The sequence below is a fragment of the Buceros rhinoceros genome, unplaced genomic scaffold, assembly GCF_000710305.1.
Source record: "Buceros rhinoceros silvestris isolate BGI_N320 unplaced genomic scaffold, ASM71030v1 scaffold36177, whole genome shotgun sequence".
In the NCBI taxonomy this organism is placed as follows: Eukaryota; Metazoa; Chordata; class Aves; order Bucerotiformes; family Bucerotidae; genus Buceros; species Buceros rhinoceros.
Window position 1 is genome coordinate 4,874 of NW_010422377.1, and position 11,849 is coordinate 16,722.

General features: G+C 46.7%; 1 protein-coding gene across 1 annotated transcript in view; it reads left to right on the plus strand.

Moving 5' to 3' along the window:
* Positions 1-1,906: 1,906 nt before the first annotated feature.
* PPP1R8 (protein phosphatase 1, regulatory subunit 8) overlaps positions 1,907-11,849 on the plus strand; it is a gene marked incomplete at its 5' end in the record, with an annotated part of 10,465 nt that continues 522 nt past the window's right edge. Inside the window, 6 exons of the mRNA XM_010140010.1 lie at positions 1,907-1,967; positions 7,796-7,949; positions 8,581-8,801; positions 9,437-9,581; positions 10,714-10,778; positions 11,783-11,848. Coding sequence (XP_010138312.1) covers positions 1,907-1,967; positions 7,796-7,949; positions 8,581-8,801; positions 9,437-9,581; positions 10,714-10,778; positions 11,783-11,848 — 712 coding nt within the window. The remainder of the gene's footprint in view (positions 1,968-7,795; positions 7,950-8,580; positions 8,802-9,436; positions 9,582-10,713; positions 10,779-11,782; position 11,849) is intronic.

The window sequence follows — 11,849 nt, forward strand, 5'->3', positions numbered from 1 at the left end:
GTCTCATTTCCACAGAGCCCTTGCAGAACCCTGTGCCTCCTGACTCTTAAATCATTTACATTCCCCCATGGATTAGTGGTGCTTTTCTCCGTCACACCTTGATTTCCATAAGACCATTTCATGATTTTGTCTGATAGCCTTGTTTGCATCTTCTGGGTTGTCTCCAGTAGTTCTGGTAGATTGTGTGATGCCACTTGCCTCCTCCAGACCCAGGGGAATCCTTTCTCTCAAGTGTTATGTTGAAGTATTACCTCCATCTAAGGTGTAGGAAGCTGTACTACAGCCCAGGCTCCTCAGCAGCTGCAACAGGAACAACTGAGAGACATGTCAGGTGTCTTGAGTACTGAAGGAGACAAATGTTTGCTGTCCTTTTGAGGAGAATTTGAGTTTGCAAAATGAAATCAATAGCAAGCAGATTTGTGGCCAAATAGTGGGGAGGCTCCTTGAGCTACACATAGGGGGCCTGTGATGTTTCTCTAAGGTCCTGTGAATTCGTTAAGTTTACACAGTTTCTTGGAGCAATTTGTCGAGAGCTGTTTAAACGGATGGCGGCTCAGGAGGTCCTTCCTTGAGCTGGTACCTGTTGGAAACAGGGAGAGTGTTCCTGTGTGAGGCACCTGATACTGGTTACAGGAGAGAGGTTTGATTTTACAAAAGGTTCCTCACTCTGGGTCTGTTGGTTTGATCTGCCTGATACAACGGCACAGGAATGTAAAAGATAAGCAGAATCCTGAAGTCATACAGGAGAGCACTCCTCATCAAACCCCTCTCATTTTACAAGAGATGGTCTAAAGGAACGTGAATGCAGTAGGTTTGGAGTGCTGTAAACCGGACACATCTTGTATGTGAGTTTTAAGGAATATCATTTTTGCAATAAAAGTGGCGTCACAGAGTAACCAGAACTTGGCAGTTTCGGTGCAGTGGAGAAGACCAGGGTTGCCAGTGCTCAGGGTCAGAAAGAGGAAGCACTGAGAAGTGGAGATGAGCCCTGAATGAAACCAGGCAGTGGGAGGTGAGCGCTGAGGTCTGAGGGGAGCACAGGAAGGCAGCACTGCAGGGTGCAGCCCAGCTGTATGATCCTAGACCAGTGCTGAGAGAAGGTGGTCATCAGCTGTGCTGGGGTGACGGGGAGAGTCACGGGTTTCTGTGGAAATAACGCTGTCGGACTGGTGAGGCTGCTTCCAGGAGGGGAGCTGGGATGGAGCTACAGGGCTGGGGGACCTGAGCTGCTCTTCGTTTCAGAATTTGGAGGAGGAGGTTGGAGCAATGTCAGGTGGAGTCCCTTTGCCATCAAATACTGTTGTCTCTTCCATGTCACCTCTATTGTAGGAAGTGGTGGCTGTAGGGTGAGTGCGGAGGAACGCTGGCTATGGGCCAACAGTTTAATGATGTTATAAGCGTGTGTGGAGCCCCTTTCAGCTTTTTTGCCATCACCAGCCCAAGAGGGGAAGGATGGTAGAAGTTTCCATTCCTCTTGGCAGCTGAGGGTAGAGAATGACTGTTTGGAAGGTAACATGAGAAAACAGAGCTCTCGTGCAGACCCTCAGCAAACAGCCCCAGCTGATCCCCGCTTTCATTGTCAGCCTCTTCCTGCCCTCACATCACATTCTCTTAGGAGACACTCTGCTCATTTTGTAAATCAGCTGGTTTTCACCCGCAGAAGCAAAGCTTGAAATGCCTTATGTCCTGTTCACTTAACTCTTGGTGTTCAAAATCACGTTTCAAGTGTTGTCAGAAAGAGTCTGCAGGGAGGAAAAGAAAATTACAGTATTTTCATATTTTCCAAAAAATAATTCTGCTTATTTCTGGGTAGGTTTGGTCTGTAGCTCTCATAGAGCGTTAGCTCTGACTCTAATAATTTTCATTAAATATTTTGATACTATATTTTCCTTTCTTTATTTTCCAGGGCAGGGAAACCCCCACCTGGCTTACATCTGGATGTGGTCAAAGGAGACAAACTCATTGAGGTATGAAAATAGGGCTTGTGTGTATTTGTTGTATGGTATGTATAGGCACCAGCCGTAGAACAGTCCCAGCACTTTCCACACTTAATCATAAGTATTTCTTTTGTCTCTCATATTCATTATTTTCAAATCAGTTTGTTTTACTCAGAAACTTCAGAATGAAGCGAGTTTTCCCTTGTCTGTGCTGCATGGCACTCTCATGCTGTCTTAAACAAGCAGGACAAAGTGAGGAGTTTTTACTCTTTCTATTCAAGATTTCTTTCCCCTGTTAATGGAGTTCCTGTTTCTCTGGCCAGTCTGTTGTCTAGTCTGTGTTACAGTGAGGTGAACTGGGCAGCCTGGTTTTACAGGATTCTTGCTGTGTCCTTCAGTGTGAAGCACAGTGTAATCTTTTATCCCATATTCTGGCTCTGTGAACAGTGTTGTGTTAGCACAGATACAACGAGTTATTTTTATTACAGCAAAAGAATTCATCCAGTATACACCACCTCATTCCCTATTTCCTATTATGTCTTATATCACACTAAAAGTAAATTAAAAAAGAGGCTCTTTAACGTGGCTGATGGAGAGCACCCAAGACAGCGAATGTATTTTAGCTTGGAGAGACTCTGAACTTGCAACTGCAGAGGAGTGTTTCTGGGCCAAAAAAGTTTGCAAAGTTGAGCCGACTTTTCTAAACAGCAACTTGGAGAATTGGATTCAGGTTGCTGAAAATCATGGCTGGTTTTTAATGTGTGCTGCCATGGGAGCATCAGGCAGTACTAAGTGTTCTTTCTGGTGTCTAGCAGGAGAGACTGGCTGTGGAGAGTTTGGTCAATTTACCAGAACACGGTTTGTGCAGGAAAGCAGGTGGAGATGTCACAGATCAGTGTCTCACAAGTAAACTTGTGTTTTCCCAGGCCAGAAAAAAATGTGGCTTTGGTGTTACAGACTGTTTTGAGAGAGTGCTGTTACTCTGGATTTCAAGACACGAAAAATTCGCAAAGCCAGTCTTGACCTAAGAGAGCTTTGCTCAGCCTTAATTTGAAAGAAATTTGATACTAACACACATTTACAGCATCTTCAGAGTAGCTCATAGTTCTCAGAAGACATGGTTGAGTTGGCTCATACCCACTGCTCAGACTGTCGGAGCTGTCCTTCCTTCCCTGGCTCTTTCTCGGCGCTGGAGCTTTCAAACCTTTTGCTTTGGGTTTGTCTTCAAACCATGCAGTGTGTATTTTGCTTTTCATGGTACTGTTACATGTTCAGAGTCATGGTCAGAGAGCTATAGCAGGACTCCTCAGCTCAGCCGCTCTCTGCCAGCCTAGCAGCCACATCTGGAGTAGGGATTGGACTTGGCTCTGGGTTTTCCAGTGTTTCCTTCAGGCCATGTCACGAGGTTCATTGAGCAAAGCGAAGGGACTGTAATGTTGGGTTCTTTGGTTTGTGGCAGGTGGCCAAATATCCTGCAGCCTTCCCACCTGGGAGACTTACTCTGTGAGAGGAGGGTTTTTCTTGCCATGTTTCTTTTGGATTTTGAGCGTGGAGAGAGCGCTTTAGGATGAAGAGGTCCTCTGGAGCTCTCTGCTGAAGGAATCCACAGGTACTGGGAAAATGTCTGTCGCAGGAGTCTTGGTCAGGGCTGAAAAGCAGCAGGATGCCATGTGGAAGCTGAGGGTGCACCATTGGTTTGGGCAACAGAGGAGCAAACCTGGTGTTGATAAAGTGACAATGAGGAATATTGTCCTGCTGGTGTCGGACTCTGACCCTGTGCTGCCCAAAGCTTCTGGACCTACTGGCAGTCCAGGGGGCTCTGTCTGCATTGATGGAGCGGGTAGTCCAAATGTCCTTCCTCCCATCCATTCTCCTGGTAACCTAAAAGAGGGTCTCTCTGCTCTCGTGCAGAGCACTGTGAGCAACCGTTGCTAGTCCGCTCTGCCAACACTCCAAGGTTCAGTGGAGGCTGTCATCGCACGGAGGTTTCAGAACGACTGGACCGTTTGTGTTGCACGTCCCAAGTACCTGCTGACTGTCGGTGTTCCCGAGAGCGGTGAAACGCAGCTCGCCTGCCCCCAGTGTGGAGGAAGTGTGCTGAACGCTGTAGTATGCTGAACGCTGTAGTGTGTGGTGATGAGGTGCAGGGTCCTATGTGTGTAGCACAGGTCTGGGGTCCTGCTGCTGAACTTCTGCCTGCTAGAGTCTGGGGCCACAGAGCTGGCTGGGAGGGCACATTCCAGCAAACTATTCCACACCTGTGTGTATGGCTGCCCCATGGCCTCACACCGTATATGGGGGATGAAAGTCCTTGAGACTGGTGGCTACGTGAAACGATGTCCTGCGTGTGTGCCTGGGAACTGCGCAATGAATGAACAACGTTTGGATGTGACCCATCCATTTCCCTTTCTGCTGGGAAATGTTTTTTCAGCTTTGTGTGTTATGGTAGACAGCAGTAACCAAGACCGTCCATTCTTAAACCTGGTGGGTTGCCGCACTTGATACTAACCGAGCCATCTGTACCACAGGTCCTGTGCCCAGGGCTGAGGTACACCTTGTGATTGCTGGGTCCAAAAAGTGCAACACTAAAACAAGCCATGAAGTGTTTAAGCTCAGTGTATGAAGGAGAACACTGGGTTATAGCTCAGAGGCACAGAACATTTTGGAACGCTGCCTTGAGGTAAAGGCAATAAAACTAGTTTTTCTGTTGATGACTTGTTGCAATATTTCCAGTTTATGAATTTGTTTGTGTCTTTGTGAAATCTCTGGAAATGCCGCCGGGTGAGAATGGTGTTTTGTGTGTAACGGGGGCAGAAAAACAACTTCCAGGACACTTCTTTTGGTTTCAGTTGTGGACAAGAATGAGAAACTGTTGGACCAGTTTTTATGGTACTTGAAATGGTGAGATAGGTGAAGCTGGGCACTGGAATGTGGAACAGTGGGTCTCCAGGAGCTGATTCGTTTGTTTGTATCAGAGTTGTGTTTACACGGGACTTTTTTCCAAATACCTAAGAATAAAAGTGAGTGCTCATCCTTCTCACAGTGGAATCACAAAATTCCCTAGTGCAGTGGTACTGAATCTGGGAAGGCTCCAAGTGCTGAACTGGGTGAGTGAGGTGCTGCGCCATGCTGGGCAGAAACCCACTGCGGTGAAGTTGGATCCCCAGAAAAACTAACCAGCAGTTCTCAGAGATGTATCTTAACAAAACACTTTGGTGTTCACAGGTCAATAGCTGGATGAAACAGCTGTAATCTTAAGGGAAAAGATCAGTGAGACCAGGGGAATAGTAGTGCTGATTAAGGCTTGTGGGGAAAAGCATGACAAAAACACCTGAGCGTGAAGAACGGGCAGGGAGGAGATTTTTAATTCCACCTGTACATAGATCAAAGTGAAATAATGTTCAGCCAGAAAGGACTGACAAAACCATGTTCTAGTTGAAGCCCTCTGTCACTGGTTGAAGCTCTCTGTACTTTCTGGTTGATTCTGAGTGGAAGGGTCTTGTGAAAACCAGTGTTTGTAGAGACAGAAAGTGATGATGAAGTGGCCAGGTAGGAGCAGAATGCAGTGGGGTGCTTCAGAATATTGATTTCTGAAGCTTTATCTGAATTATACGGAGGCTTCGAGGTACACTCTTCCCTACCAGACACACACAGATCCAGAGGAGACACCCACTTGTTTTAAATGTCCCAGTTGGAGGAAAATCACTTGTGTTTTGCATTTGCACCTCATTTGTCACCAGATAGCGTACGTGAAGGTGAATTGCTAATTAAGCTGTGACTACTGTCGTATCAAACAAAATGTGGACTCAGAGAAGGTTGTTTTGTAGTCGAAGCCTAAGTGTTGGCACTCTTGAGGATTTTCTGCCAGCCCATGTATCGCTGAGGGCACTGATGGCATTGTCATTTCTGTCCTGCTGTTTGTTTTCACAGAAATCCTTGAAATTCAGTATCTTGTAGTGTTGGTTAAAACTGGGCGGTTGGTTGAGAACGTACTGGGTTTAGTAGCAGCTGCTGGGAGCTGGTAGATCATACACACAGCTTGATCACCTACATCTGGTTACTGTAAGAAAGGCCAAAATATGTAAGTCAGTAGATTTCACAAAGCATTTACTCTCATAAAATCACGTTTAAAATGTGTACCTTGAGTTAGCTGAGAGTGAGACATTAGCAGATAAGGGACCAGTTAATTGTAGAGCCATCATGATGTATACTAGTGTGGGGCCGAGTCATGCAATTCGTTCTTCTAGTGACCTGAAAGAGAGAATAAACACACAGAGATAAATACTTGTTACTGAATACCACGGGATGAGAGCTCGCAGCGTGGGGGCTGGCAAATGTTTAGCCGAACAGAGAGAAATCCAGCCTAGAGAACATTGGGGAGAAAACTGGGAAAAAAACAGTGGGGAAGTGACGTCTGAATGCAGCAGTACCCAAAGCCGTGTTCCTCGTAGGGGGGCAGGTAAATAAATGTGACTGCGTGAGGAGGCTGTAGAAAAGTAGGTCCCTGTGATTTTCCTGCTTGCAGATGAGGCAGAGGGATAGAAATACCGGCTCCACACTGACTCTTGTTTCCTGTGTGACTCAGGAGCGCCACAGAAGTAGCCGTCTCAGTGCTCCTTGTGTCCGTCTTTCTGATAGCTCAAAAAACCCCCAAACCAAGTCCCCAGAACTAGTCCGATACATCGGCTCTTTCTCGCTGAGCACGTGGTTTATCCAGCTGGCAAACCTAGCAGCAAACAGCTGCTGGATGTGACCGCTGCTGCCAGCAAGGGAGGCCCTTCCTCATCACAGTGCTGGGCACGTCATCCGGTGCCTCCCTAGAGCCAGCTGGGATGTGCATCCGACTGAGGACAAACTGACCCAGTCCACTGAAATGGTAGGAGATGGAATGCAGCAAAAAAGAGCTTTTCAAGCTGAAAAGCTTGCTCAGGTGTTTGGCAGTGTGACGGAGGAGAGGGCTGGATAGACGGCAACAGAAGGAGGGAAAGGGGAGAAATCCTTGTGCAGGCAAAATACTAACTCAGCTCACACTATCTCATGGAAGTCTGAACTAAAGTCTTTTTTTTCTCATGGAAAATGTTTCATCAGCATCATCTTGGTCATGCTGTTGAACTGTTGCGTGGGCTTTGGTAAAGGTTTCCAAAAGCAGAGAACCACTTGTTAACAAACCCGTACTGCACCGGCAGCCTTCGCCTTGCACAGGCTGAAAGGAGGAGGACAAGGTTAGGTGGAGATCTTGGAACACAGGGAGAAAGACAACTGCTCTGCCCGGGTCCTCCAGCGTTTAGGCACAAGGAGTTCCCTCCACCAAGCTGTCTGTTAACAGGAAGGTGCTGTGTACACCCTCGGACTGCGTCAGCCTGTTCCTTGGCTTTTCAGAAGCAGTTTGTGTAACTGATGGGACTGTGTAAGGTCTTGTCTGAAGAAGAGATTAGAACTAGGCCGAATGAAGAAATGCCTGGAAGTAATGGCTTTCTTGACTAACTAATACAGAGTTGTATCAGCACACGTTCAGTATAGTTTTCCATCTTTGTTGTAAAAGTCTGTAGTCTCCTGTAAGCCCATTTCTCTACAGCAATATCACTTTGGTGTCCTGTATCAGACTGGAGAGCATTCACCGTAGATTCCTGGCTTAGACAAGGCCCAAGGTCAACTCTGTCGAGGAAAGTGTAAAAATCACTGGGAACAGATGTGGGAGAGAGCCTGTTTGAGACAGTCCTGTGCTTTGAAGAGTCGTTGTCATTCCCTGACCATCTTGTATTTGCTCTGTTTACTCACGTTCTTGATTTTTTTTTTTCAGGAAGATCCAAAAGATTACAGGGGTCTAATATGCTTCTCTGTTTGATATCCTACCTCAGAAACTCATCATTGATGAGAAGAAATACTATCTCTTCGGGAGAAATCCTGATCTGTGCGATTTTACCATTGACCACCAGTCTTGCTCTCGGGTCCATGCTGCCTTGGTCTATCACAAACACCTCAAGAGGGTTTTCCTCATAGATCTAAACAGCAGTAAGTAGTGTGATTTTAACCAGACAGAAACATGCTATTTCAGTGCTTAATCTTTTCCGAATATGGGACACTTCTTCCTTTTGTTGTGGTGGTTGTTTGCGCTGTGTGGCTAGATGACTCTAATCTGAATTTCACCCTAGTAAAGATCGGCAGGTGTTAGGAGGAGGGAGTGTTTGCTCCACTCAGCTTAGATCTGCTTCACTTGTGTTCAAAACAACATTTCTAGACTCTTGAGAGGCAAAAGGAGAGAAGGAAAGTGACTTGACCCCTTCCCTTCACAATTTTAGTGAAGCTTTCTCTTCAGAGGGTGTTTTCCCAAGATTTAAAACCTGACATACTGTTTTTTCCACTGAGGTAATGATTCCAGACATGGTACATTGGGACCTACAAGAATCCAGAAAATAAATGGTGTTTGTCATTTATTTCCATGACTTTTTGAGGATTTCTGATGCATGTTATCTCAGTTCGTGAGACGGTAAGTAAAACGTATGTAGCTAATGTTTTCAGCAGTACCTCAGTGACTTGTATCTCGGAGCAGCCACGTACAGCTTCTGAACTTCTTAAGCCTTGAACTCCTACTGTGAGCCCGAGCCAGTGACTAACAGACTATTTTGCATTTTGGTGTTCTCAGCACATGGCACGTTCTTGGGTCATATCCGTTTGGAAGCTCACAAACCCCAACAGATCCCCATTGACTCCACGGTTTCATTTGGTGCTTCTACACGAGCATATACTCTGCGAGAGAAGCCTCAGACGCTGCCGTCAGCAGTTAAAGGAGATGAGAAAATGGGCGGTGAAGATGAGGAGCTCAAGGGTTTGCTGGGCCTGCCAGAGGAGGAGACAGAACTTGATGTGAGTACAATGGCACATTGTACCTAGATGGCACTTCCACTACGCAGAGAGCATTGCCCACTTGTTTGCCTAGGCTCAGGTTCTTAATTTCTTGACGCCAAAGATAGTCTGAGGTGTCTTCTGCTGGCAGATCCACACAAACCATCTCATCCTGCCGTAATAAGCCTGTGATCGTGCTGCTTCCCATAATCAGTGACATAATACTCCTGCTGGTCCAATCGTCTCCTGACAAAGGCTTGCCAGGGAGAGAGTGTTCTCCAGCTCATTACCCCAGAGCAGGGATGGTTTCCCACACCATTTCTAGTTAGCAAGTGAAGAGGGAGAGAGCAGCATCTGCGGCATTCACAGGATTGTTGAGGTTGGAAGGGACCTCTGGGGACCACCTTCTCCAGCCCCCGACTTGAGCAGAGGGTCAGCTGGAACAGCTTGTGCTCAGTCCAGTTCTCAGTGTCTCTGCAGACAGACTCCACAACCTCGCTGAGCAATCTGTCGCAGCTCTGGGCGCTCCCTCTTCCCACGGTCTGAGGTTGAAGCTAAACAGTGTGCTCTGGTCTTTCAATGTGCAGAGTCACATGCTTAAATCAGACTTCTTACACTAGTTGCTGAAATTATTTCATCTCTGAATTTTTTGTTAGAACCTGACAGAGTTTAATACAGCCCACAACAAAAGAATTTCCACGCTGACCATTGAGGAGGGGAACTTGGATATTCAGAGACCAAAGAGAAAACGGAAGAACTCCAGAGTCACGTTCAGCGACGATGATGAAATCATCAATCCAGGTAAGACGTTTGATGCCTCTCTCCTGTATTCTCACAGGATTTCCTCATGGCTGCATATGGATAAGGAGAACAGAAATTTGACAGTCAAAATTTGGGATCTGCTATTTCAGAGAAGCCGCCACATGTCTCACTGAAGTCTTTGATCTCTCCCTGTAAAATAACGGCGTAATTTGTGCAGGACAAGGGACTGCACACCCAGCTTCATTGTTCCAAGTTCTGTCATATGGTGGCAAAATCTCTTGGGTTCAGAAGGAGGGAATTCTTTTAAATTTTTTTCCTTCCTTAGAATCTAAATGGGAACGAAACTGGTTTGTTGCTCATCTATCCCGTAACGCTTTCGGTACCCGATGCCTAATGGGGCCTGTCTCAAGCTCACAGCTTTTCTGCTACTCATGTGCATGCCTGAAACATGTCATCCTCATTCAGAACGACGCTTCTGAAGGTGGATCCGATTCATGAGTAGTCATTTTCCTGCCTTAGCTCTTTTATATTAATGTCATTCTTATTGTTGGTATCTGGTGTGGATCGTGTTTTGTTACTAAGAGGAGCTCACTGGTGAGCGTGCAGTCTGAAGTGCAGTCTGTTGCTGGTTCCATGAGGCAGCGGGTACCACCCACAATAACCATTCCCATTTATAAGGCTGAGCAAATTAGCGCTCAGAACATCCCAGTGTAACCAGCAGTCGTTCCCATCACAGAAAAGAGTTCTTTCAGGCTTTCAGAGGCTCTACAGTGAATTCTTCTGACTCCTTTGAGGTCCCCAGGGCTCCTGGGGCCAGCGTTGTGCCTTGAGCACATACCGTGCTGGGTCAGCAGCAGCTCTGGGCCCAGACCTCCAGCCTGCCTGACCCACGCACACTGCCCATCCCTGTGTTCCCCTGCCCCCTGCCTCCTTCAGGTGGAAGCCATACCACCAGAACACCCGGTGAGCCCACACTGGGGCAAAGCCACTAGGTGTCCCCTGAGCTCCTCTCTTTCTCTGGGCCCGCTTGTGCTTGCTGAGAGCTGTCGGGGTGCTGGCTTTAGGAAGAGGAGGTGCAGCTGCCAGCTCCTCATACAGGGTCCTTTACCTGTCAGATGTTCTGCCTTCTCCTGTGTTCTTACTGAAGGCTTCACTGTTCTTGCCTTCACAGAGGACGTGGACCCTTCGGTTGGGCGTTTCAGGAACATGGTGCAGACAGCAGTTGTCCCTGTGAAGGTACAGAGTAACTCCCGACTTTCCAATTAATACGTTATATTGATGAATTCACTTTATGAATTACACCTTGGAAACATCATGTTCTGTGGTGGAAGGTGTTTTATTGTTAAGCAGAGTTGTGTTCGTTTTTCACAGCTGTGTTACTTGAGCAGATATGACCATTTCCCTTCAAATCCGGCTTTTTTTAGCTCTTTTCCTTAACAACACATGGCATCAAGCGCCATTTTTTTTCCTCCCACAAAGAAACACTTTCCAGAAATGCAGCGTGGTGGTTCTGGGCATGTGTTAAAATTGTGGGAAGTGTGGAAAACAGAAAGTACACATGAGAGGTTGTTTGTTTAAATACTGCAAATGCTAAAGATCTCCCACAGTTGTCTGCTAGCACTAGCAGGATTTAGACTTTGCTCCAAGGTGAGTGTGGTGCCAGAGCTGTTTAATTTGAATACGGGAGGAGTAGGGAGGATTTGTGAGACATCAGGGTAGTTAAGCAGCAGCAGCGTGATAGCAATTGCCCTTGTTGCTGTTATACACCAAATCATGTCTGTGGAAAAGGATAAATTCTACATAACTCCAGACTGCGAGAGAGGGTCACATGATCAGGAGCCAGACAAAATCGCCCAAGTGATGTAGAAGTTGCAATTTCTTGCTTTGGAGGGAAGGAGGATCTGTGTTACTGCTTGAAGACCTGCTCAGTCTTGCATTGAGGACAAGCTCAAGACTGGCCAGCGTGCACAGGAGGTAAAAGGTGTTCAGGCCTGATCCCAGTTAAATCTGAGCTTCCATTTCTGACATCCCTTCCTGCACCTTTAAGCATTTATTATTAAGTAAGTGGTTTTCAAGGAAACCCAGAAGTCTCCTGGGATGAAGTCTGGAACATGGTCTGTAACCTCTTTCTCTGTGGCTCGTCTGAGTGCCTTTCTGGGGACCCGGGCTTTGGCGTCCAGTTGAAATAGTTCACTTGTTCCCTGAACTTTGAATAATTCTGTAAATACTTCCATCTGCAGAAAAAACGGATGGAGAATCCAGGCTCATTGACCCCAGACGATTCTGCATCACGCCGTATGCAAAATT